Source organism: Catharus ustulatus, chromosome 6 (genome assembly GCF_009819885.2).
Source record: "Catharus ustulatus isolate bCatUst1 chromosome 6, bCatUst1.pri.v2, whole genome shotgun sequence".
In the NCBI taxonomy this organism is placed as follows: domain Eukaryota; kingdom Metazoa; phylum Chordata; class Aves; order Passeriformes; family Turdidae; genus Catharus; species Catharus ustulatus.
This window is the reverse complement of record NC_046226.1, coordinates 17,563,062-17,588,764: the sequence shown is the minus strand read 5'-3', so window position 1 is coordinate 17,588,764 and position 25,703 is coordinate 17,563,062. Positions and strand designations below refer to the sequence as shown.

At 37.3% G+C, this 25,703-nt stretch overlaps 1 protein-coding gene across 3 annotated transcripts in view; it reads right to left on the bottom strand.

The window, feature by feature from the left end:
- Window positions 1-78: 78 nt before the first annotated feature.
- Window positions 79-25,703, bottom strand: part of NRDE2 (NRDE-2, necessary for RNA interference, domain containing) — a 50,694-nt gene continuing 25,069 nt past the window's right edge. For all 3 annotated transcript variants that reach the window (XM_033063443.2, XM_033063440.2, XM_033063441.2), the window contains 12 exons: window positions 23,579-23,797; window positions 21,401-21,550; window positions 19,247-19,709; window positions 18,646-19,048; window positions 15,209-15,342; window positions 13,120-13,237; window positions 10,911-11,086; window positions 9,843-10,229; window positions 8,556-9,484; window positions 6,239-6,377; window positions 4,001-4,072; window positions 79-3,347 (listed from right to left, as the gene is read on the bottom strand). In XM_033063443.2, coding sequence (XP_032919334.1) covers window positions 3,222-3,347; window positions 4,001-4,072; window positions 6,239-6,377; window positions 8,556-9,484; window positions 9,843-10,229; window positions 10,911-11,086; window positions 13,120-13,237; window positions 15,209-15,342; window positions 18,646-19,048; window positions 19,247-19,709; window positions 21,401-21,550; window positions 23,579-23,797 — 3,316 coding nt within the window. In that variant the 3' untranslated portion in view covers window positions 79-3,221. The remainder of the gene's footprint in view (window positions 3,348-4,000; window positions 4,073-6,238; window positions 6,378-8,555; window positions 9,485-9,842; window positions 10,230-10,910; window positions 11,087-13,119; window positions 13,238-15,208; window positions 15,343-18,645; window positions 19,049-19,246; window positions 19,710-21,400; window positions 21,551-23,578; window positions 23,798-25,703) is intronic.

The window sequence follows — 25,703 nt, the reverse complement described above, 5'->3', positions numbered from 1 at the left end:
GTGCCCCAACTCTCAGTCCTCCTGAGGCATGGCAGTCTCTTACAACTACCTTTAGCACTGCTGTTGTTCTTGATTACCTTCTTATATCTTTTTTGGGTGCTTACTAGGACTAGTGTCACTTTTGAGCAACCTGTGTCATCAGTCATTTATACAAGAAAATCAGTTACAAATATGCAACCCTGAGTAACACTGAGATACACTTTTGGTACCCATCTCTAGCACTTAGTAATCTTATCTTAAACATCTAAACATGTTTGGATTAGTTTATAAATTTGTTTTCCTAAATGGGTTTCAGTTCATTAGATAAACATCCAAGCTAGAGAATGTCTCTGAAAAGAACCAACACAGTAGTTACAGGTTCAAGGGCCTCATGCTGCCCATGGCAGGATATGCACACTCATCAGGCACCAGCCCCAGTGCTAGAGGTGCAGGGTCTGGAATTCTAACTACATGGTCCCATGCTTGGTGTTCTGCAGCAGAACCCTGACTTCTTCCCCTCTACACAGTTCTGTTGTTACTGCTCCATTCCCACAGGGGCTGTGTGTGCGTTGGCTCAGTTGTAGCCATGCATATACCGCTTATGAATTATCCTGTGTAGTATGCTTCTGAGAAGGGCTTGTTAAGTTCTAAGTAATTAATTTCCAAATGTTGTACACGTGATCTTTAAGGTTTATATAAAAGTTCCACATACAAACCAGTTATGCAATGTGCAGTCTTTTTTTCTGGGACCTTTCTGTGGGAGCAAATGCAGGCCAGTAACAGACGGTGGAGAATTACACCAGAGCCAGGCCTTTGCTCACTGTCGGTGCTGCAACAACAATGGCAGCAGCAGGGCCAAGAGATTCTATTTTTCTATGTAAAAATTATGTGGCTCATTGTTAAAAATGAACCCTACAGATGAATGGAGTCCTTTGTTTAATCTGGATGACAGAAATCCTAAAATAGAATTGTTTTTCATCTGGAGCTAGAAAAACAAGTTTTATTACCCATTCTTATAAACCTTAGGAGATCTGTCTCCTTGGAAAGGTCATAAAAAGCTAGGGATTTTTAGCACTTTCTAATCATGGCAGTTGATCTCACTGTTGCTTGAGGGGCTGAAGCGCTTTATGACATGTGTGGCAAGCAAGGCACTTTTTATTTGGGACATGGCTGTTACTGCTGGCTCAAAGCAACAGCCACAAAGAGATGGGTTCAGCTCCCTGAAGAACAGCTGCATTGCATTAAATGAACCCAAGGACTCGGTTCCAGTACCCTGTCTGCCACCACAGGAACTGAAAAACACACGTTTGAAAATTCAGTTTTGAGCTTTTGCAGCAGAATTTAACTGCTGCCACTTTTGCCAGAGTTTCTGAACTTGGCGATCAAGACAGAAGTAATAAATATCAAGAGAAAGTGAACAGCAAGTAATTCCCCACAAGGACAGTAAAGCTAATGGGGTCTGAATTAAAAGGCAGGACTTGCTCCAGGAAGCCTCTGACCATCAAAAGCAAGGAAGCAGCAGCCCAAGTGCTGCTTTGGGATAAACTGCAAAGGAAAGGACTTAGGACAGGATGCACGGAAGAAAAGAGACAGATACAGAAGTCATAGCTGCCATCACTGGAAGTTTTCAAATGTGACTGCAGAGAGAGCTTGTTAATCGCATCTAGGCTCCCTGTCCCACACAAGGCTGGACTAGATGATCTTTCCAGGCCCTTCTCAACCTGGGTTCCTCTGTAACTCTAAGCAGGAGGCACAATCAAGCTTCTCCCCTCCCCATGGCCCTTTCAGGTCTTTAGAGGAAAAGGCATTCTGCTGTGAGATGGGAAAGCATTAACAAACATGGGCATAATTTGTCATGTTACTGTTTATGGTACAGAGTAACTTCTACCTCCAATTCAGGAGCTCTGTCACTTTTGTAGACAGTAAAGATTTAAAAAATAAACTATATTTTTCACAAAGACAAATTGATACAGCCAAACCAGCATCACTTGCAACTACATCAGTATTATAAGGCTCTTGAAAAGTGCTGTAATGCCATTTAAAATTATAGCTATTTCCTGCAATATTTAAAATCATTTTAGAAAGGAATAAATGAAATGCAACCTGAACTAAAGTGCATTCTATCTTGTACCATGGTGGCAGACCTGAGCTAGAAGTTGTACATCTTGGTCCAGACATAGTTTCATGTGTAATAGGATCTCACCAGCTGGATGATCCCAATTGCTTTAGTGCTGCTAGTGACAATTAGTTTTCTCATGAAAAATGTCTGAAGCAGTTTTGGGTATTCTGTGGCTACAGGTATACTTGCTTCAGATGAAAATCCAGTTTCTAAGGCCTTGGGTCTCAAGAGCAGGGATGCTAAATAATTCTTTCCATATTTCAGCATGTTCTGTTTTACAAAATAAATAGGTAACATAACTGTATCTTTAAATTGTTACCATATTTCATATTACTTCTCTAGGAGTTTGCTAAATGTCTCTTGGAATATAAGCCACTTTTTAAATAATCATAGAAGACTATGCCTTCTTGATGAGAATCAGATACAGATCAAACCTCTACTTCTCTTTAATTTTTAATACACTCAAGAGTTCTATTAAATCAATAAATAAAACAAGTTACTTTTGAATTGTCAAATATTCAGGTATTTTCCAGAAATATTTATATTAAAACAGTCATCTGTCAAAGCATACCAAAACAGGTGCCTACTCAAACAAAAATTTAGCTTTTATTCACAGTATATGTACAGATGTAATGGCTGTTTGACTTGGCAGTTACATATACACAGGCATACCACATTGAAGGAAATTACTGAAGTCTGCCAAGTGGAGGACAGTGGAGCATCCATTTGGCAGATGTTTATTTCCTATGCTGCTCACCAAGCCATAGTTGGCATGTACTGAACCTCTACTGAACCCTAGGGAATGTAATTTCAAACAACAGAATAAGAAGTGCAGGCAACTTCCAACAGGAGGCTATTTAAAGAGGGTATCCTTCTGTGGGAGCCAGCAATACTTCAGAGAAATGGATCCATTGTTGTCAACAAAATGCAGTCCTTGATTCCAGAATATTTGCAGATAGTAGAACTCCATTTTGACAGGAATTTATATAAAACATTTAATAACAAAATATATCAAGTACATAGTACCCAAGTCCCAACAGAGTTCCTGTATGAAAAGACATGGATCTAATTGTTAGCTTTGGAAGCAGCTTCTGTACTTCACCCACCCTGCTACAGTTTTCTTTTAAATCTCTAGTAGTAGATCCAGCTCTTCCATAGGTACCCGCACCCTCAGTTCTTTTTCAGTCATTAGATCGAGCGTCTCTTGCAGATCATTGGGGAAATACTCTACTGCATCCATATAGAGTACCTGGAAAGACAACAAGAACATTGTCTGTGCTATCTTTCTAGCAAGAAACACAGTATAAAGAAGTAAGTAGACAGCAAAACTCTGTAGCAAGAATGTAAGAAACATCATGTATTTTTTAAAGCAATACAAATGGAATTAGTACTCCTACAGTGACAGCCAAGTAGATGTTTAATCAAGTCTTTTCCAACTCTTACTGAGTAACTTTATTCAAAAGAGACAAAATGGAGGTCAAGAGGCACTGGAGCATTTGCAGCATATACAGACATTACCTGAGGAGTTGCACGTTCTCCTCAGTAATTTTTATATATTAATACATAAATAAATTTTTATTTGGCTATGTATTTCTGATACTATCATGTTCATGATAAAAGTCTGAAAGACTCAATTATTTATAGATCACACAGGACTTCTTACTGCTGTGCCTCAATGCAACACCCTTCTTCCTGAAATAAAACCAGCACTGACTACTGACCATGTTTCCTTTTAAGATGTATCTCTTACTTGCAGAAAATCCTAACATTACTTCCTCAGAAACCTCTCCTTTCACTTGCATATAACTCCTCACAACAACTACTAAAGATCAACTTTTCTTTCAAATACAGAACTTCAAAAATTAAAGTATGATGACAAGTTTACCTGCCTTCTGTGCTTACCTTTGCCCAAGGACAGTTTTGAAGGGCTTTATAAAACAATCCTTTACTTTTTTCTTTTTTTCCTAGTGAAGCCTGTGTGATAAAAAAATGTTCATGCTTCAGTGCAGTAATAGCTGAAATAATTCTGAGACAAAGAAATAATTGCTGAAAAGCTCAATGTTATTCTGTTTAGAAATCCTTTTTGTTATACATTGGGGTAGCTATGTAATTTGAGGTTACACTCTTCAGATGTCTTAAAGGAGTTGCAGGGCTTTTCTTGTAAAACAAGTAAGAGAACAAGGACTCACAGACATTCAAAGAAACCTGGACAGACCAAGAGCAGAATATGGTGCTTTGGCCACTCCTCTTGATTTTGCACCAAGCTGCAAACTGGCTGATGGTACAGACTCTCATCAGCCAGATCATCAAAAGATGATTCATCCATCAAAGATGTTAAAGGGCACTGGTCCCAGTATCAATCCAGTGGCTGGCTGCAGCAGGAGCTCATGCTGCTGACTACAAGCCTTTGAGCCTGGCAGTTCAGCCAGATTCCAGCCCACATCTTTGTCCACTTACCAAACCCATATTTCATGAGCAAAGAGAAAACAGAGGCATCTACAGAACATAGGGGAATACTGAACAATCACAACTTCTTTTATTACTATATCTGAAAATTTGAATGTTTCTAATTGATTTTGCTTCTCTAAACAATATTATTCCAAACTATTACTGTAACAGTATTTTACTCCATCTTATTAGCATCTAGGAAATACTCCTTGTTCTTGTGAAAAAGGTGTCTTCCATTAATGAGGCACTAGTAATAAAATACACAATGAGTAATCTTTAGCATTTGTGCATACTGTGCATTATTAGTTTGTAAAAACTAACTAAAATAACTAATTCAGTTGTACATTCCTACATACAGTGTTGTATAAAATATTGACAAACATGTATTTGTGTAGAAATGGTCACAATTAACAGTCCCACACAAAAGATCTTCTCAAATACAGAACAAGATCTCTCCTTCCCCTGCCTCCTCTCTATTTCACAGCCTTCTGATTGCTGATCCACCCCTGACAGCTTATTATACCAGGGGACATGAACAGAAGAGTAACACTGGGGAATGAAAGTTACTACTTCAGTATTTTCATCTTCCATATTGTGCTTTGGAGAAGCAAGAAAACCAAGATGGCAAAGCTGACTATATGAAGTTGATTTTATTTATGTACATCCATGGGGAACTGTGGAAGAGACAAACATTATTGCTTTTTAGCATTAAACTGCAATGCCAGTTAATGTAACTGGCATATGCAGCTTTTAAGACTCAAAGGACTGTCAAAATTGAAGGGAAGTTAGAGAAGCTATAGCTATGTTTTGCCTACTGTGCATTTATTTTGCATATGAACTGCACCTCAAGTGTTGAGGGAGCTGGCAGATGGCACTGAGAGGTCACTCTTGGCAATCTTTGATTGATCACAGCAACTGGGAGAAGGACCCAAAGACTGAAGAAAGTAAAACATCACTCCTGCTTTCAAGAAGGGGAAGATGATGTACCCAGGGAACTACAGGCTGGTCAGCCTCACCCTGCACCTTGGGAAGATAAGGGAAGAGCAGTGGACATTGTCTATCCGGACTTCAGCAAGGCCTTTGATACTGTCTCCTGTAAGAGCCACCTAAATAAGCATCTAACTTAACATAGAACAAGTCTAGTTACAGGTCAGTGACTAGTGGTACTCCTGGGGACACTACTGGGACCAGTCTCATTTAACACCTTTGTTCATGGTCTGGCTAATGGTGCAGACCACACAAAACTGAGAGGAGTGGCTGATACATCCCTAGGTCATGTTGCCATCCAAAGGGATCACAATGGGATGAAGAAATCAGCTGCCAGGAACCTCAAAGTTCAACAGCAAGTGCAAATTCTTGCACCAGTATATGCTGGGGTCTACTCCACTGGAAAGCAGCTTGTCATCTATTGGTATCTTAGGACATCCTTTTTATCTAAGGTGACAGACACAATGTCTGCATCTATATTATAACACTGCATCTATAACACTGTCAGAAGCTATTAATCCTAATCCATGTGAATTGTCTTTTACTTAATGTTCCCAACAATAAGGAGCAGTACAAGTCAAATATATCACCTTGCAAATCACAGAGGCATGGCAGCATTTAGTATTCATTTTTCTAAGCAGTATTCCAGCTGTGTTCATGAGAATTCCAAGTATGGTAAAACAAAGCAAATACTGCTCTTCTTACCACAAAGTTCAAATACATTCTCCATAGCAGCGGACAATGGGTACCATTTTCACTCTGAACTGCATGTTCAAATAGAGCTACAATCCGATTTGTTAATCCAGTTTCAGGAATAGTACAATGTATTTCACCAACATCTGCCCTGAAACACAGAGGAGAGAAGAAACAACAGTCCTTTAAACCCAAGCCAAGGGACCACATCCAGGTAAGAAGGGGTAAAGAACAATGTGCTGTCTCTTCACAGCACCATACATAGCCATGTTTTTGTAATTCATGCTATAAACTCAGTGTTATACACCAGATTTTTAGCACTTGCTAATGTAATCAGTGCATTTCTAAATAGCAAAATTAGGAAAAAATATAAATTAAGTATTTTTGTGAGAATTCATGTAGCATGTTCAAAAATCATTTCTCTTTGAACATGACAATCCACTATCAGGACCTTAAAACACCTTAGCCTACCTCCAAGATTATTTATCATTCTAAGCAGCTCAAAAGAAATTCACGTCTGGATCAGCACTTCTTCTGCTGGCCAGTCAAGTTTGTTCAAATTTACCTCCCACTTTTGTAAGGACATACACTGGTCTTAGATCAAGGTCAAAATTACAACTCTGGATTTCAACCAAATTACAACAGTAATTTTCACCCAGAGATTCAAATCCCCTAAAGCTCAAGGCAGAACACAAAAGCAGGTAAGTAGTTTTCACCAAAGCACTGATTTCAATCTACAGCTGATACAGACTGGCTTACTTTTGATGCTTGAGCTTGCAGAAACAGACTGGAGCACTGATGGCAACATCACTTGTCTGTGCATGTTCTCTTAGCCTGCCAGCTTGTTCCACTCACCATTAACATTTGGCTCCTAAACTCTTTTTTTCATGTGTCTTTGAAGTAATTTTCCCTCTCATCTTAACCTTTGCCATGAGGGAAAATTATGTAACCTACTCTGCACGGAGTATATTTGAAGCCTTGTACCTAACAGTGACCTAAAAACATTCCTGTTTTACCCTTTGTGCTCATTTTTCCATCTGAATTCCATGCACTTAAGCAGAAATACAAACCAGAATATTAAATAGCTAGACACAGCACAGATATTTTCTTATTTTGTCACAACATCACAAAACATTAGTTTCATGCATGACAGAGAGGCCACTTATCTCCCTGTTGCAGTAGTTCAGCTATGCTCTTGCAACACCCAACTTGTCCCTTATAGATATAATCTATAGGAAAGGCTTTGCTAGCAGTGAACAATCTGGAAAGGAACTCAATGTCACAGAGAAAACAATTCTGAAATTTTCATTTCCAAATAACAATAATGAAAACCTATCATAGTGTTAATCTGAAATTAACAGTACATCAAATTACAATCCTCCTTTACATTTGATGGCCATAAAATTCTTACAACAATTTAGGATGACACAGACTAACAGCTCAGAAATGTCACTATCATATCTGAATGCTTGTTGCCAGCCTGCAGCAATCAAAGAAGTGGATGCACCATTATTTCAAAGTATACTGGCAATTATGTAACTTCATCAAGTGCGAATATTGTGAGCTTACAGCTGTGTAAAACTTCCAGGTAACTGTTTCCTAGAAATGAATTGCCATGTGCAAACACCAACAACCAAGCTGTTGATGCCACTGGTATGTAGGTAGCAGTGGATAAGTAGCTCCAAACAATAAGACAACAGTTTAGCGAGACTAAGCTCTAAGAATGAACATGTACCTTGTTCCCCTATCTCCTATCCTTTCCTCCTTTCTCAGGAGCAAAAAATCTGAGCCCAGACCACTGTGAATTCATGGAATTTCCAGCCTCTTCTACCTATTAACAGCCCCATGCAAAAACTGAACTCTCAAGGACTCACTATGGAAACAGATCTGCCAGAACTGTATTCTGTGATTCAGGAGTAAAGTAGGGCAGCCAGCTCAGGCAGAAACTGCAGCATTACTCTGTATTATGCTTGTTATTGTTGTAGTGCTAAAATGCAGCCATTTCTAAACTCACAGCATCTATCTTGGCCATCTAAGCAGGCTTAGTTATTTAAAAATTCCTTGAATGTGTATCATCCTGATGCTCATATCAAGTAATCAAACAAATTAAAACACAATCTGGCTCAGTAGAAAGGACATAAGACTATCACCCAGGGCTTTTATTTCTGTTCAAGACATTCCATTGACTCCCTGTTCAGCCTTGAACAAAAAACCTCCAGCTACAGCTTCTTCATCTGCAAAATGAGAACTGTGATAGCATTTTCTCTCCTCTGCTGAGTGACTAGACAGATTCAAAAAAGCATAATTGTAAGGAGCTGCAAGGTGTTACCTCTGGACCTTCTCTGTGAGTTTTTTTCTCATCTGCTCTGCTTGGATTGCAAACAGCCACGGCTCTAAGGAGTTAGTAGACCTTGTGACACTATCAAAAAATCTTCGTGCTTTGCTCGCACTGTGAGACTTCCTTTGGATGTGGATGTATGACCTCCAAAGAGATTGGTTGCTAGGATACCGTTTCAGAGCCTCCGTTAGTGCCTCTCGCAGGGGATTCAAAGGATAAACACTAATTTTCATATGGAATCTCAGTAAATTTGTATGCAGCAGTGTGACAGCTTCAAGAGCAGTGGGAAAATTTAGAATGCCAGAATTCTCTCCAGTATTTTCACATTTCTGTGAACCAGAAACTTCAAGTTTTTCTGAAGCCTGTGTATATATTAATACTGCAGCATCAATCCCAACAGTCAGATACTGGAACAGTGCGTAACAACCAACCAGGTTAACCAGCTGATCAGTATCATTGACCTGATCCTGATCAGAAACTGGTGTTCTGCTTAAATAATCCTGCAGTGCGTGCTCATATGTTTTACGAGCTTTCAGGACATTCACAGGTAACACTTGGCCACTGTAGGGCACATATGGTCCATTTTCAGTCAGTTTGGTCAATATATGAACAGCACGTGACATAACAGCTCCTTCTATGCTTTCTAGCAGTTCTACTTCCAGCTGAGCATAAAGCAGGCTGAGGCTGCAGAGCTGGGCACTCCTCAATCCTCCTGTCCCTGCTGTGCTAAGAGCTGTGTCAAACACCTTCCTGGAATCATCTGTGTTACCAAGCAGCCATTCTAGGTAGGCATAGAGTTTCCAGAGAGAAAGGTTGTTTCGGTTGTCAGCTGCTTTAAGGAAATTCTTGGCCAACTTTTTACTCTTCCTCCCTTGTGCTTTTAGCTTCTTTTTCTTTTTTGCTTGGAGACACTGAATTACCTGCCAGGGAAAATAAAGAGAGTATGTTTTGAGAGGGATGGAAACAGAAGGGAGAAGAAAACCCTCACAGAAATTGTTACAATTATAATTATTAAATTATATATTATCATATAATAACATTTACACAAAACTTCAAAAAATAGTTTGCTACAGGTATGCCACTCTTTAACATGTACTGAGGAGAAGGGGTTTTGGTTTTCTTTTTTTTCCCCTTGTGCAATCTTAACTGGCATTTCCTGATTTGAATACCTAGTTCTGCAAAACAACTTTCATCAACATTTTTAAAAATTCAATATAAACATTAATACAGAAGAAAGCTACACATCACAACATTGATTATATGCAGACTCCTTATTACCTTTGATATTTCATATTGTAGCCAACAAATGGCCAGGTTAGATTTTTCCTTTCCTGTAAATATCTGGGACAGAACATGGAAGACATTCTGTATGAACTCCTCTCCTTCTTTATAGTGGCCTATCTGATGTCTGCCTCGTGACATCGTATCCATGTGACCAATACTGTTGAATCCAGAAAGTGGAAAATCAACAGAAGTCAGCGGTTTATCATCATAAAGCACACTGTCAAAGATGTTATTTTCATCCATGGCAATATAGAGACTGGAAGGAAAGAGTTTACTTGTACATGGAACTCCCAGGAATTGCAAAAAAGAGTACAGTAGTTGATGTTGAAGTTTTGGATTAGAAAGACGGATTAAAGATGGTCCAAGATCATCAAATAACACCTAAAAAAATCCAAATTAAAACAAATTCCATTAATTTATGCAATCAAATAAAAGCAGCAAATCTGTAATTTATGTAATTAAAGAACCTTTTCAAATCAACAGGATTTAGAATTACCATTAAACAGTATCAAAACGTCATTCAAATTAAAAATGGACAAGTTAAACAAGCAATCTGTTTTTCCAGTCAGATTGCAAATTTGCTATCAAGAGATTTCTTTGGCTGTGAACAATGAAGACCTTCATAGAAAACATACAAAAATGAAGGTCTGGAAGGCTTTTTTCATAGGCCTTTTAACATTCTAATTTGAAAATCAATGTCTGACTTATCTCCCAAGGAAAAAAAAATATCCAACTATCTGACTTGAAGGCAATGGAACCTTTGTTTATTTAATGCATATCTCTTCTTAAACACATTCTGTGAGATTTCTCAACACAGATGACAGGAATCACTGAACAGCAAGACAGATTGTTTGCCTGCAGACTTTTTTAAAGTTTACCATGAGCTCCCCATGGTTTTCAGAAGTCTCAGCACAAAACCTCTGGCAAATTTTGAATTTCAAAGAAAAAAATCTTCTTTCCCAACAAAGAAAAGTATTACTCTTCTAAAATATCCACAAATATAGCAATGAATTCAAATTAAAGGATAACTAGTCTTATCTCCCCTTGTTCTATCACAGTGACCTGTCTTTCTGGATCTTCACAATCTTCTTCAGTTTCCTTTTTGGTTTTGTCTGGCCTCCAAGGTAACCAGTGCCTTGCCTCACGGGAATATTCAATATCCAACCAAATACGCCATTTGGGAAGAGTTTTATCTTTTATTTCTTCATCCTCATCTATCTCTTCATCATCCTCATCATCTAAAATCAAATCAATATATACACACACAAAATTATTAAAGAAAAGTTACCCCACCAAATCCAAAGGCCAGGCATGATATACACTTTAACTACAATGCAAATAAATATCATGTTAATATAAAAACCACACAAGACAAAGCTGAGATGTCACAGTACTGGATTTTTACACCAACTCTGTAAGAATAGGAAGGTAAGAAGCTTCCTAACTTTTAGAAGCTGTGAATCAGTGTTAGCACTCAAACTTTTTCACAAAGGAGAAAACATTGATAGGCTATGGACCAATTTTATCAACAGCAATTTGCAAGTAACAGTCAAGAGTCAGTCATCCTCTTGAGAAATTCAGATTCTTCACTTCATATCTGGGCATAAAATTTCAAGTATGCTCTATGAATACTAGCGTGCATAAAACATTTTGGGGAAAGCACTGTACATAAAAAATGGTACTTTAACATTAAACACTGCAAAAGAAGTTTGGCCATGCTGCTTTATAATAAGTGGTATTTTCAACAATTTAATTAATGTGCAGTTGAAACAACCCACGTAGTTACACACACACAAAAAAAAGGATGTGCTTAACCATATCCCACTTTTATGATAATCTTTCTGGACTGTTGGATAAAATTACCATATTTTTCCTCTAATAGCAATACATTCTGTGCAGAAACTGGTGAGCACCTATGGGCAAAGGGAAAGCTTGCAGAGATGTTTCTTTGTTACTGCTGAGGAAAAAAATAGCCCTCAAAATGTAATGGTTGCTTGCTGAGGAAAAAAACAGCCCTCAAAATGTAATGGGTTGCTTGCATTATAAAAATCAAGCAATTTCTACACCACCTCCAAATTCTTCATCCTGACATCTGCCATTAACTAGGTGAAACACTCCCAATCCCAGTTCTTAAATTTCAGGTAAAACAAGCAGGTGGTTGCAAGATTTTTACTCTCTCCATATTTTTGTGATCAACAGTATCTCCTTTAGTCAGCAACTCTATGGAAAAAGACAGCATTTCCACAATCTAATCAAGGTTTGAGGAAACCTGACAGTTTTTAATGAACACACTCAATTGCAAATTGCACCTAAACTTTAGGAGTTGACATATATGAGGAAAGCACTGGTATATACTGGAGCTGCCCAAGACTGGCAGCAGTCCTCTTCTCTATACTGAGTCTTCTCAATTTGTGAACAAAATGTCTAGAGCCATCAAAAGTAAAACTGCTGACCTCAGTGAGGGGTCAAGGAAATTCCATCTTAATCCAGGGACAAGCACATAATCATCTTTTGTTTCCTTTGTTTACTAAAAGCAGGCCCAAACTTGCTTCATCAGAGTTGCTACAGCAGGAGCAGCAAAAGCAAAGACTGCTCCTCTTTCATCAGACACATTCCAGCCTTCTGCTTCCTTGCAAGCTATATCTGCTTCAGAAATATGACATGAAAGGAAGTGCTATAGACCACAAGACAAGGTGAGGCTAAGCAGCAGGGAGTGTTTTCTGCATCTCTGCTCATCCACAAGCATTCCAGTCAAGTGAAGACACAATTCCTTTGTTTTCTGCATCACAAAGAGAAAGGAAATGTTTTCCTCCTATTTTAGCTCTAATTTTGCTTGAGAAACTAAAATCTGATTCCAGAAATAGAATCATAAATCTAGGTATCCTTGAGGTAACTTTCATCTAATAATATAATCCCACCTCACCTTACTAATATGGTGAAAGGGTCTTAAGGGAAGTTGTTTCCTTTCACTTCTGACTGGCATGAATCCCCACCAAGTGCTCACACCTCTAGCTTTTTCAACATGAAGGACATGCCATTCTCTCCTCTAATTCTCATCGTAGGAAGGATAACAATGTTCCATAAACAATATCGTGCCTAAAACATTCAACACATGCTATTTCCTGTGAAGTATGATATACATTATCTTGGTATCAGTAAATTCTTTTTAGAACTTATATACAAAAACATGACAAGAATCTAATTATATCATTCTAATCAAAATGTTTAGAAGAACACAGACATACAATTACATGTAATGAGACACACATACCAGGCTTAACAACCCAGCCACCCTTTTCTTGTTGGTGCATCCATGCTTTCCAGCCTCTTGCTCCTTTTTCTCCAATTCGTGGTTCTCCACTATCCCAAAAGGGTTCAAAAAATTCCACCTATTGTTTTCGACAGGACCAACCAAAACAAAACATATAGAAAAATAATTTTTGCTGCTGTACAAACATCATCTCTGTCAACTTAGGTTTCCCAGACTCTGCAAGCACATATCTGGATACAATTTCTGTATCTGAAGCCTTTGTAAGACACTGCTTAAGATTCAACAGGAACAATTGAGTACTTCAGTTATAGCTGTGGCACACAGGGACTGTCATCAGCTCTTCTCATGAAAATAGTTTTAAAAAGTAATAGGCTTTAAAGAAAGCAAAATACTTTTGTGCCACAATCTTTCACACATCTTTCAAGGATAAAGATCCAAAGTCCCCAAGGTATGGCTTTCAGAACCCAAATCTCCCCTCCTCCTAACTTCTATGGGACCATGAAGAATTTGGCTAATGGAATGATAATTCCACCTATGGTAAAATCAAAATGTTACAGTTGCACATAAATATGACCAGACTAAAGACAAGAGGAAAGAGATCCATAAGGACTTTAATCTTTCAGGTTTAAGGATGGCCAAAAAGGTCAGGGCACTTTCCAGTGAATCAGAAGTTCAGGGCTCTAGACTTAGTGACTTTGTCACTGCCCGTATGCAGTCATCTCTATATTCATCAATTCTTCCTCTGCTTTGTGTATCCTAAGCACTAATGACAATCTCTTGCCTATTAAATGCTTCTGCTGTGTACCAACCCTTGGCTTGGACATTGAGATGTGACTGTTAATACAAATATTAACAATAAAATTTACTCCAAGAAAAACTAAGCATCAACACATGAGAAAATTCCAGGTTTACAGCAAAATGCAAAATATAATTCTGCTCCTCATGGATTTATTCTCTGCTGCAAGTGAGAAAGTGAACTGTGAAAACAGTACGGAAACAAGTAATTCCAGACTGAGTCATAACACTTCTGTAAGACAGCAGAATGTGAGATCAGCTGTAAATCTGGCATTTTCCTATTTTCAAGAACTGCACTTTCTAACCTAAACATGGTCCTTTTAAATCAAGGTTCCTTTTCATCCTGCTGCAAGATTTTTAAAATACTACAGATAATCATGCAGTTTCTCAAAGGACTGGAACTGCAAGTACATGTATCTGTACAACTACACCAAATTTTCCATGACAGCTATGACTGAATTCTAAATTTTAGCTCTTTAAGAAGACACCACTACATTTTAACATGTAAGATTGCTCCATTTGTGGATGACAGCATTAATTGAGAGAACAAGAACTGGAGTCTGAGTTTCTGGGGAAGACAGTGAGGTAACTGAAACAAATTCAATTTTTATCCTCTATAGTAGCCCAGCTACCTAAATGGTGGCCTCTCTACCACCCATTGAAAACGAAACAGCTCCTAACAGTTCAGTGGGATGATGCTACTGGCATCTAAATATTAACTTCCTTATTATCAGTGGGGTCCGTGTGCAACATTCTCCTAAAGAAATTAAGAGAGAAAGTGATTTAGTACTTCAACATTTACCATTATAAGCTGAACAGAATCTCATGGGTCAAATAAAAGGCACTTGAAAGCATGCACGTGTTTCTAATGTAGCCATCAAATTAACAGAAATAGGTAACAGAGAAAGTTCTGCACAAACTGTCTGAACAGAAAGATTTTACGTCCTATCAGCTCTCTCCATCACCAGTAACTAAACAACAGCATTTTGGGGGAAAAGAAGTAGGGCAAGTGCTAACTAACACAGACATCAGTCAGCTTTTCCATTTTTAATTATTAAAAAAGACATGAAATGACTGGTTATCACACTTCAATTATATACAGTAAAAGCAGCCATTTGGACTGTAGTTCCAGAGGACCCACAAGCATGTTTTCAATGCATCACCTTGAAGAACCTCTAAGTAAGCTGTTATCTAAAATATTTCTCTATGTCCTGAAAAATTCATCAACATTTTTCTGGTACAGCATTTTCTGTAATACATAAAGACACACACCCATTTAAATGGAAATTGCTACCTGTCCCCTTGTTGGCAGATCTTTTACACTGTCAGGTTTAAAGAAGGTGAAGTCAATCAGAGCCTGAAACAAAGACACTGCCTTCTCAGAATGGCCAGCCTGTCTCAGAAAGTGGCATTGCTGAATAAATATAGCTATAAAGAAAGGAAGAAAAAATTTTAGTATTTCAAATTTTGTTGCAAAGAATTTTATTACAGCCCACAAATCTAAAAATACATATACGACATGTTGTAGAACATAATTTTGGAATAGTATCAAAATTCAAAACATGAAGAAGAGTAACTAGCATAAATGCATGTCAAAATGTCACAGTTTAATTAATTTTATGACTGCTCATTCACTTTTTCTGTATGTAAGACCTGAGTTAAGAGAAGTCCAGTTTTCTGGTCAAAATATTACTGCCTAAAAGTAGGGAAAAGCCCTATCCCTTGCTCTTCAACAAATTATTTATCTAACCACTGCCATATGCCTACTGCACACTGAGCCTCAGTCTCAGCTTAAAAAAGGAAGCAAAGTCCCAGTGTTTCTCTTCCTATTTTGACATGAGAGTCTTCAACAAAAGAGCTGGAGAAGTAACAGGTATTATAAATACCTCCATGATGCAGCTCAAGGACATTTCAGTGATACTCAATCGCTCCAAATTACACACCAGTCTTAAGACAATAGAAGTCGTTCAAATTGCTTTAAATCATTTTAAAAAAACATTTAAAAATCCCAATCCCATAAAGACTTAAATCACTAACAGCTTGGAAAACAGTTCTTTAAAAACTACTGTTCCTTCACTAAACACACATTGGCTTTGGAAGGCTTCAAACAATCCCAATATTTAGGTGTCTTCATAAACATGTAACAACATAAGTTAGCAGCAACTGCTCTTAATCATCATCTTATATTTAAAACATGGGAAATTATTTACTCCTTTTATCTCAATTTAGACATAGATCAGAAGTATACACATAGAAACTTGAATTCAGCTAGTATATACAAACTAGGCATTTAATCAAATTTTTTCTGCAAAGTCAATGATTATTCCTGATAACAAAGACTCCAAGATTTCTGAGGATCTTTAAACAACTATTATTAAGTTTATAATGCAGTCTTCCCTAGTATTTTAACCAATTTAGGCACTGCATCAAACTGACACTGAAAAATTGCCCTTTCCTACTCTCCCAGCTTCAGAGATGAACTTTGATTAAAATACTCTGAATGTAGAAAATCCCTCATCAGGATTTGCTGCCAAATTGATGCCAAAAATAAATTACAGTGTAAAATCTTCTGCATTTTAAAAAACAGAAAGGTATTTGAAGAAATGCAAAGATCAGCATTTTCTTTGTGGCAAAAACTGAAAGCAGCATGAATACATACTTAATGCAGTCCATGATGCTAAGATGCTTCTGCAGCTGAACTGACCTAGAAGATAAGGATGTTCCTCCCCAAACAGCAGGTATAGTTTGAAAAACAGGACTCCCTTTACACAAAGGGAATTACTCCCTTTGAGCAAAAATTAAGAATATTTTATATTCATCTGCTTTGTATTAACAGTTCCTGGTAAATTTAAAGTATTATAAATTCTTATTTCAAAATTTACATAAAGGCTGACCTACCATTTTAAATTCAGCTTTACCTTTTTAAAATGTTTCAATATTAAAAAAAACCCCCACCTATTTCCAGGCAGATAATACTGCATTCTGAACTGAACACTAGATGGCACAGTCCCCCATTATTTAAAATTAGAGCTCTTAAATGTTGTCCTTAGCAAAGGCGAAAGGTTGAAGATATAAGCCTAATGTACATCTACGGTGCTACTCACCTCACAATTAATTTTGTGAAATATTCTGTATATTTATCTTAATGAACAATTTGATAACCTTCCTAATAAGTACATTGTCAAATAAAACTCATCCCAAGAATTACATAGTTGAGTCACTTATAAAGAAATCTCAAATCAAGAAGTCTCACAGTGGAAATTTCTCTAATCCCATAATTTTAATTCTGAAGAGGAAAAATAAAATACTTGAGAGTGTTCATAAACAAATCACTATAGGCTTAAGACAGAACAACAAGAAGTTACTTGTGTTTCTGTTTCATTCATGTATGTGAGTTCATTTTCATTTTAAGCCATCTATGGATACTTCCAGCAAAAAAGTATTTAGAAAAAGATCAATCTTTTGCTAAACTTGCTAAAGGAACTATTAAAAAAAAATCTGCTTCATAAGTTCATATTTCATGACTCACGTATGTTCAAATATGTGCAGGAAAACAAAATTAAAGAAAAATTTTCTTGTTTCCAAAAACAGTTTCTGATTAAAACTTTTGTCCTGAGAATCATACATTGTGGTTAGTGTACAAAGGGACTGAAATACTGAAAATCACAGACAGCAGAACCAATTAGAAGTTATCAGGCTGTACAATATCTACGGGTCAGTAGAGCATTTTTCCTTTGCAGCACTTTTTCCAGTGCTTGATCCAAGATGAATCAGCCAAAGACAGTATGAGATCTGAACACCTGAAACTAATTTGGTAACCCAGCATCTCAATCTTTAAGTCCAAACTGGATATTGCATAACATCATTCCTCCAACAGGAATTACAGGACTGGAAAAAAACAAGAGGTTTCTTGGACTATGATGCACATGAAAAAAATGGACTCCTCCATAACAGTCTCTTTTAGATTGAAAACAAATTTTTTAAAAATTTAAAAATCAAAAATATTAATGGTGACACTAATATTTCTCCACCTCAATGTATTCACAGATTAATAATCACAATGACACACCAAGGCAGTGAAGTAAAATTGAAATGGATAGGTTAAGTCATTTAGTTCCAAGTAAATTTAAAGACCATGCCAGAACTGAGCATGAACTCATTTCTTCCCTGAATCCATTCCAGCATCCTAACTATCTGACTTATTTTCCTTCCAGGGATAATTATATAATAAATTATAAAGTGGTAGATGTATCCATAGAAGAAATACAAAAGGCATGATCGCATATTACAGCTTAGAATTCTCCATCTACAGACTGGGATTCTCAACAAAACTTCACATCAGACTCATAATGTTCCTTCTCTTTTTTGGATTAAAGTAATCAATTGTAAAACTTCTGAACAAAAGATTTTTTTTTTTTTCACAAGTCTCCCTTTTATAAAAGCACATCTCCTGGCTCTTGGCTATGATTCTCCAGTCTTGACATTGTATTATAAACCACTCAGAACATTAGACTTTAATAGATGATGTATCATAAACTGTCCTGGGGAAGAGAAGGATCTGCTATATCCATATTTGGTTGGAATATCTGCTTTAATTCTCAGTTAAGAAACCAAGATGCCAGGCATTTTGAAGAGAAGAAAAGCTTCATGCAATACATAGGAAAATCTGTTCTCAATGCAGTTAGCTCCCATGAAGACCAATCTGACCATAATATGCAGAAAGAACCTTACCCAGCATGGCTTCTTCTGTGCCAGGCAGCAGAGGATGGGATACCATGCTGCCATCCTGTACAGCTGCCAGTGTTGTCAAACATTTTCCATAGAGACTGTTGATCTTTGAAACGGAAAAAGTAGTGAACTGACTTTGGCAGAACAGAAGGTATTTCTTCCACATCTCTGGATTATTGGGATGTAAAAAAATTAGCTTCTGCCATTCTTTGATCAAAGCTGGTGGCTCCCAGAATTCCGCACAAAGCTTCAGCCTGGCGAGTTTCAGATCAACATTACTTGGATTGCTTTCAATTGCTTTCTCTAAAATGGCCAGTTTCTTTTCCAAGATTAACTTGAGTGATTTTCTCTTTGATTCCTGTTCTCCCTTACTGGCATAAGGGCCAGGTCCTCTCATTAATTCATCCTAAAACAAAAAGAGACATCATTTACAACCTTAGGAATAATGATCACTAGAATCAGAAGAATGCTGACATTTGCAAAGATGAGTTAACAGTTCATTCTTCACCACAAAAGATATACAGTTCTAAACAAATGAAATTACAATATAACATTCATGTATTTATTACTTATAATAAGCAACAAGGTCCATTAGAATACATACCTGAAAGGAAATAAATTCCATCCAAGCATTAATATCTCTTGGGTTTTCTCTGACTTTCTTGTTATATTCTTCCACTTTTGTCATTAAAATAGAGTTCATGTTTATCCCAGGCTCTTGAATTGTTTGCTGTGTATTTACAGACTCATTATCTGCACTCTTGCACCCTTTTCCTTGTAGCCACACTGTGGTTGATGTATCATAAATCCCAAGAGGATTTACTTCTGTTGCATCAGAAGAGTCATCAGTTTCCACTTGAGAAACTGGTATAAAAGCAGGTGGATCAGATGGAGAATTTTTATTACAAACAAGAATCCCATCTGTGTTCAGCATCTTCACATTGTTCTTTGTAAAGTAGCGTTCAGGTCGACTCTGTCCTTGCTTCCTTTTTGATGCAGAACTCTCCCAAGTTATACACTGTTTCTTTGCATCTATGCCAAGACAGGACTCTCCTTTCCTTTTATACCTTGGAAGGGACAATACAATTAAATATCTTCTAAAATACACATTAGAAAAGATAACTCCTTTTTGAAAGAAGTACTTTCATTCAAATTAACCCAAATAATGTATGCATAGACCTTTAAAAGTTTAAGAACCTGGTAACTTTCTGCTTATTTAAGACTTCAACTTATAAATTCTTTCAGTGCCATCACACTTTTACTATCATACTAAGCGTTCTCTGAGTTCAACAATATATTTCATACTCAAGCAGAAGAAAATCCCTTTTTCCTTTCCACCATTTTAAGCCATGTAGACAAACTGGAGAAAGAACAACAAATATTATTTAGGGTTACTTAGATTAGATTATTTTAAACTGAAAATGAAACACCAGTTGTTCAGTCCAGTAATTTCCTTCTGCATCCCTAAGACTGTGCCCATTTTCTATGCCAAAAAGTGGAGAGGGGTGTGAAGAGAAAAAGAGAGGTCATGTTCATAAAGGCCACAATAATCCTATGGATTAAGACAGGGAAAGACCATCTTCAAATATTACCAAGAATGTAATTTCAGATATAGTGACATGCAATGCTAAAGTAATACTTTTCATCTCAGAAAATAGCTGACAATCCAAAGGTGATGGAAAATTGAAACAAATGGTAGCCAGGCAATTTTATTTTTACAGATGATACTATTCCAACCCCATGGGCAGAGGCACCTTCCACTAGATGAGGCTGCTCAAAGCTCCCTCCAACCTGGCCTCAAACACTTCCAGGAATGGGGCATCCACTCTCTGGGGAGCCTATTCCAATGCCTCACCACCCTCAGAGTAAAGAATTTCTTCCTAATATTCAATCAAAACCAGTTCTTTTCAGCGTAAAACCATTTTCCCATGTCCTGTCACTGTATGCCCTTATAAAAAGTCCCTCTCCATCTTCATTGTAGGCTCCCTTCAGGTACTGGATGGAGCCTTCTCTTTTCCAGGCTAAAGAACCCAAATTCTCTCAGCCCTTACTCACATGACAGGTGCTCCAGCTCTCTGTAATCAAACTGGTGGCTCTTCTCCAAAAGATTGATGTCTTTCCTGTGCAGAGGACTCCAGTGCTGGATACAGCACTTCAGGTGGTGATTCACCAGGGCAGAGTTAAGGGGCAGAATCCCCTCCCTTTCCCTGCTGCCCACACTGCTTTAGATGCAGCCCAGGACACAGCTGGCTTTCTGGGCTAACAGCACATATTCCTGGCTCATCATCCACTTGCTCTTATCATTGGTCTCATCCACCAGCACCCCCAAGTCCTTTTTGGCAGAGCAGCTCTGGATCTGTTCATCCCCCAACCCATGTTGATACTCGGGGTTGCCCTGACCCAGGTGCAACACCTTGCACTTGTTAAATCTCATGAGGGTCCCCTTGCTGAGCTTGCCCAGCTCCCTCTGGATATCATCCCGTCCTTCAGGAGCATTAACTGCACTACTCAGCTTAGTCTTGTCAAACTTACTGAGTATGCCCTTGATCCTGCTGCCCATGTCATTGATGATCACACTAGACAGCACTTGTCCCAGTACAGACCTCCCAGGGATATCATTTACCACTGATACTGGCCCAACACTTAGCCAAATTTTGAAATAAGCTACCCAGTTGTCTTTTTCATCCTCTGTGTAAAAACGTTGCAGACAGACTCCAGTGACTCTGACAGTTGGGATACCAATAGAGAAGTTCCGTACCTTGCAATGTCCCCGCGATACAAGGATTTGTAGGCCCAGTTTGCAGGGTCTGGCTTTTTGTCTATCCGGAAGGTGTCTGCTGTGGGGGCCTGGATATCATCCAGCCAAATAGAGCGACTGCTGGTAACATTTGATGCTTTCTTACCTAGACTGCAGAGGAGAAGGAGAAGGAGGATATATTCTAAGTATTTGTGCAAATATTCAGCATTTACATAACCCAAGAAATGTTACATTTCTGTAGCTCATAACAGTTTACCTTACTCAAAGTCACTGTACATGATCCACTCTTGAAAAGCCAGTCCCACACTTTGAAAAAAACAATTAGAAATACACTAATAGAACCATCAAATCAAAACACCAAAAGTCCTTGCACTTCCAAAAACTGAATTTACGATTATGAAAGGTAATAACCAGATTTAACCAATCAATCCAATCAATTGCTTGGCACACTATAATGCAGAAGCCACATATTACTACTTTCAAAATTTACTTTTGTCTTGGTAAGATGTTACAACCAAGAAAAATAAAATCTATAGGAGGATTGACTAGCTGCAATTATACCCATGCATTTGATAAAAGTGTGCATCAAAGTGATTTATGGATTACAGTTATACAAATGAACTTGAGTGGAAATCGCCACCTGCCTCTTAACTGTAGATAACTATGAATTTCCAATCTGAATTCATGGTACAAATACATGAGTTTTACAGTCTTGAAAAGTGTTCTGAATTTTCACAACACTTTTCATATTCAAAGTAATTTTGTGGTTCAGGTTTCAAAACTAGTCTTTAGAAAATTCAATATTCTCTCAGCATCAACAATTTATGGAAAGTAGTATAAAAAGTCACCATGAAAGAACTTCAGCACTTCTACTGGGGCAAAGCACTGGTTGGCTGGCCCAACCTAGTAAACAGGTTATGAACCACACCCAGGCACCCTTCCAGCACAATGAATGATGGGGCTGAGCAGAATGGGTTTAGCACCCAAGTAACTTTTACTGTCCTTCCTCACAGTCATGGAAGCCTTAGCCACCACAAGCCAAAAAGTTCACATAACGGAGGAACCACGCGTGGCTAGAGGTATCAGAGAACATCTGCAGTACCTCTGTCACTCTTCCACAGGGAAACAATGCTACCTTGGCATGGACACATTGCATAAACCTGCTTTCAGCTCCTGATTAAAGCCCCTTAAGGGAAGTAGTCAGCTGGGGAAAATTCAAAAACTACCCAAACTACATTAATTGTAACAACAAATCCTTAATGTCACCAAATCCTCACTCTATCCACAGCTGCAGTATGGTGAATTAGAGCCAGAGCTGCTGTTGCTAAAGAAAACACAGGAACCAGGGAATTAGAGAAGCAAAATGGCTGCTCAAACTAGCAAACACAGTGAGAACCAAGAGAAGGTGACTCAGCCAACTGGACAGGGGCCACCTTGAAATGCTGAAAATCCAACAGCCTGAGGAAAGCACAGCTAGGTATGCCAAACCTGCATGCTCGCTGCATTCACAGAACCTCTTTTGCAGCTCAAAGATCATGACAGTCACTACAAGCCTATTTTCTTGTTCCATAAAAAATGACATCTCCACTAATTACACAGTACTTTAGAGCTCCTGGAATTAATGAAGAAGATTTAATAAAACAATTTCAATTGTTCAAATACTAATATAGAAATATTACAAGCAGAAAGTATGAAGCAAAATATATGGATACAAAAGAAATATTACATCATATAACAAATTTTGTCTTAAAATGAAAAAAAAGGAAATGTTAACTCTGTGAGGAGGATGTTATATTACAAGGCAAACCCAACCACATATTAAGATTTTTGACTAATTAAGAATTTTTAACGCAATCATTCTCCAAAACCTCACAAAAGATCTGTGAAAGGAAACAAGATGCTTACAAAAACTGAACATAAGCCTCTACATGACTTTAAAACTATTTCATAACCACCATACCATGCTTTGCTCTGTACAACCGCACTTCACTGAATATTTTAGACACGGTTTTTTTGATATGATTAAAGAAGTGGTTCTAAATCTATTTCCCTTGCTTTGAATGCAGGTTTAGTCATACAAAAGCTTAGAAAAAGATGATCAGTGGTAAAAATCAATTGAAGAGACAATCAAAAGAACACAATGAATTTACATCTTGCATAACGCTAATACATACGTACCTTGCTGCTGCTTCCTTTCCACTACTTTTGCCACTTCCTTTGTCCTTGACGTGCTTAGTGTCCACATCCGATTCACTGCTACTGGAATCCCCTTTGGTTTTCTTTTTTGTCTTCTTACTGTGATGATGATGCTTCTTTTTCTTTTTTCTTTTCTTACCTGTCTGTTTCAAACTCTCATCAGTATCACTCTTCTCTGACAACTCAGATCTTGAAGAAGTCCTGCTTGGAAAAAAGTATATACATTTATATATCCATATATATATATATATATATATATCCATATATCCTATATAGCTAAGCAGTAGAACTGTGAAGGAATACCACCGTAAGAAAGTTCAGAACATTTTACCTTTATTCTCCCTGCATTTTTTGAGAAGGTAGCAGTAACATACACAGCAAAAGTTATATAAATCTGCATTAAATCACAACTACATTTTTCAGCTGCTGGAATTACTGACAACCAGTCAATGTTTTAGTTGTCAGGGCATTTTGATGGTGATCTGTATAAATATCCATCTGTTAACATTGTCAAATTAAAGAAGATGACCAAGATGGTAAAATTTCATAACTTTGCTAAACAACTTAGGTCAAGCTAAAAGACTGAAAAATCTCTCACTGTGACCTGCAAAAGAAAAAAAGTCTCAATTTTCCCCCTGTTTTTATGACTTATATAAGAAGTATCAAAATCACACTTAAAATTATTTCCAGATTTAAAAAATTAAATCTACCAATCAAGAAACTATTTTTTATGACTACTGAACTAATGTTATCATATAATAGAATATAATGTAATAAATTACACTATGTAAAACAGACAACCAAGTTATTGAGAAATCACACAAAGGACACAGTTTTGGGAAAACACATGTATATTACTGTATATACCACAAAAACTCTCACATTTAATAATCAAATGAATAATGAAGGTCTTCTCTAACCCTTAATTAAAGCACAAGCCCTTTTTAAACTTTTTTTTCTGCAATATTTCACTGAAAGAAAGGAGGGACAACTCTCAGTATTCCAAATATGTCAATAAAAGAAAATATTGCATTTCAGAAACAAGGCATCTCAAGCAACAGCCTTGACACAATTTTTTAAGGACACTTAGGAAATAGAAACCAGAGAAGAAGCATCAGCAGATGTTTAAAACAAACACATACACTTCTGCAAAACAAACAAAGCAAACCTTAACCAAGTTTGCTCAAAAACACTAACTAGATTGGATCAATTTGTTTTTTGCTGAACTGAGATAAAATCAATTATTTTTTATTAAATCAAGTACCCAAGTAATAGGCAAAAACCCCCCAAACAACAAACACCCAAACATTATTCTGCACACTACTTTTTGACAAAATCCTTTTCAAAGAGAAAATTAATATGGTGGGTTTATTATGTCATTCCATCTGATGTTAACTTGCAAAATCCTTAGCTTTATGACATTAAAGTCCCAACAAGATTTGAAGAAACATAGCAGAATATATGATTGATAAATGAAACACTGATTGCATTACAAACACACAATGCATGTAAATGCAAGACTGCAGAAAAAGGTGTACTCAGGTGTGCTTGGTATAGTAAAGATATTCTCTATCATGATCAATAACCATCATACACTCAGGAGCTTGTATCAAATTAAAAGTGACTAAGGTTTGGAACTTGGCAACTACAACCTGACTGTATTCACTACTGACTGCTAGTTACAGTGCAGATAAGTCAAGTATAGCAACCAATCCAGTGAACATATGAAAACCATTTCTTCAGCAAATGTGGCTGCTTAAAGCTCATTTCTGCAAAAGGATATAATCACCACTTCAGTTGACCAGTATATGTTCTACAGCCACACTCAACTTGATACATGCAGTATTTCATTACTAGTAGTAGCAATTAAATATAAATAAATAAATAAATAAACTACTAGTGAACTAGCAGTCCACATCAGCAACTGTTTTTCAAAAAGTAAAAAATTCAACTGTAAAACAGTTGATTTCTCTGTTTTCCACAGAGAAATCATAAAGATGATGCTTAATCTTTACATTATTTGAAGGGTCACTTCAGACATTTAAAAGTTAATGAAGAATCATGATTGCTCAGTTCCCCCTCCATTCCAAAATAACAATCATTTAAA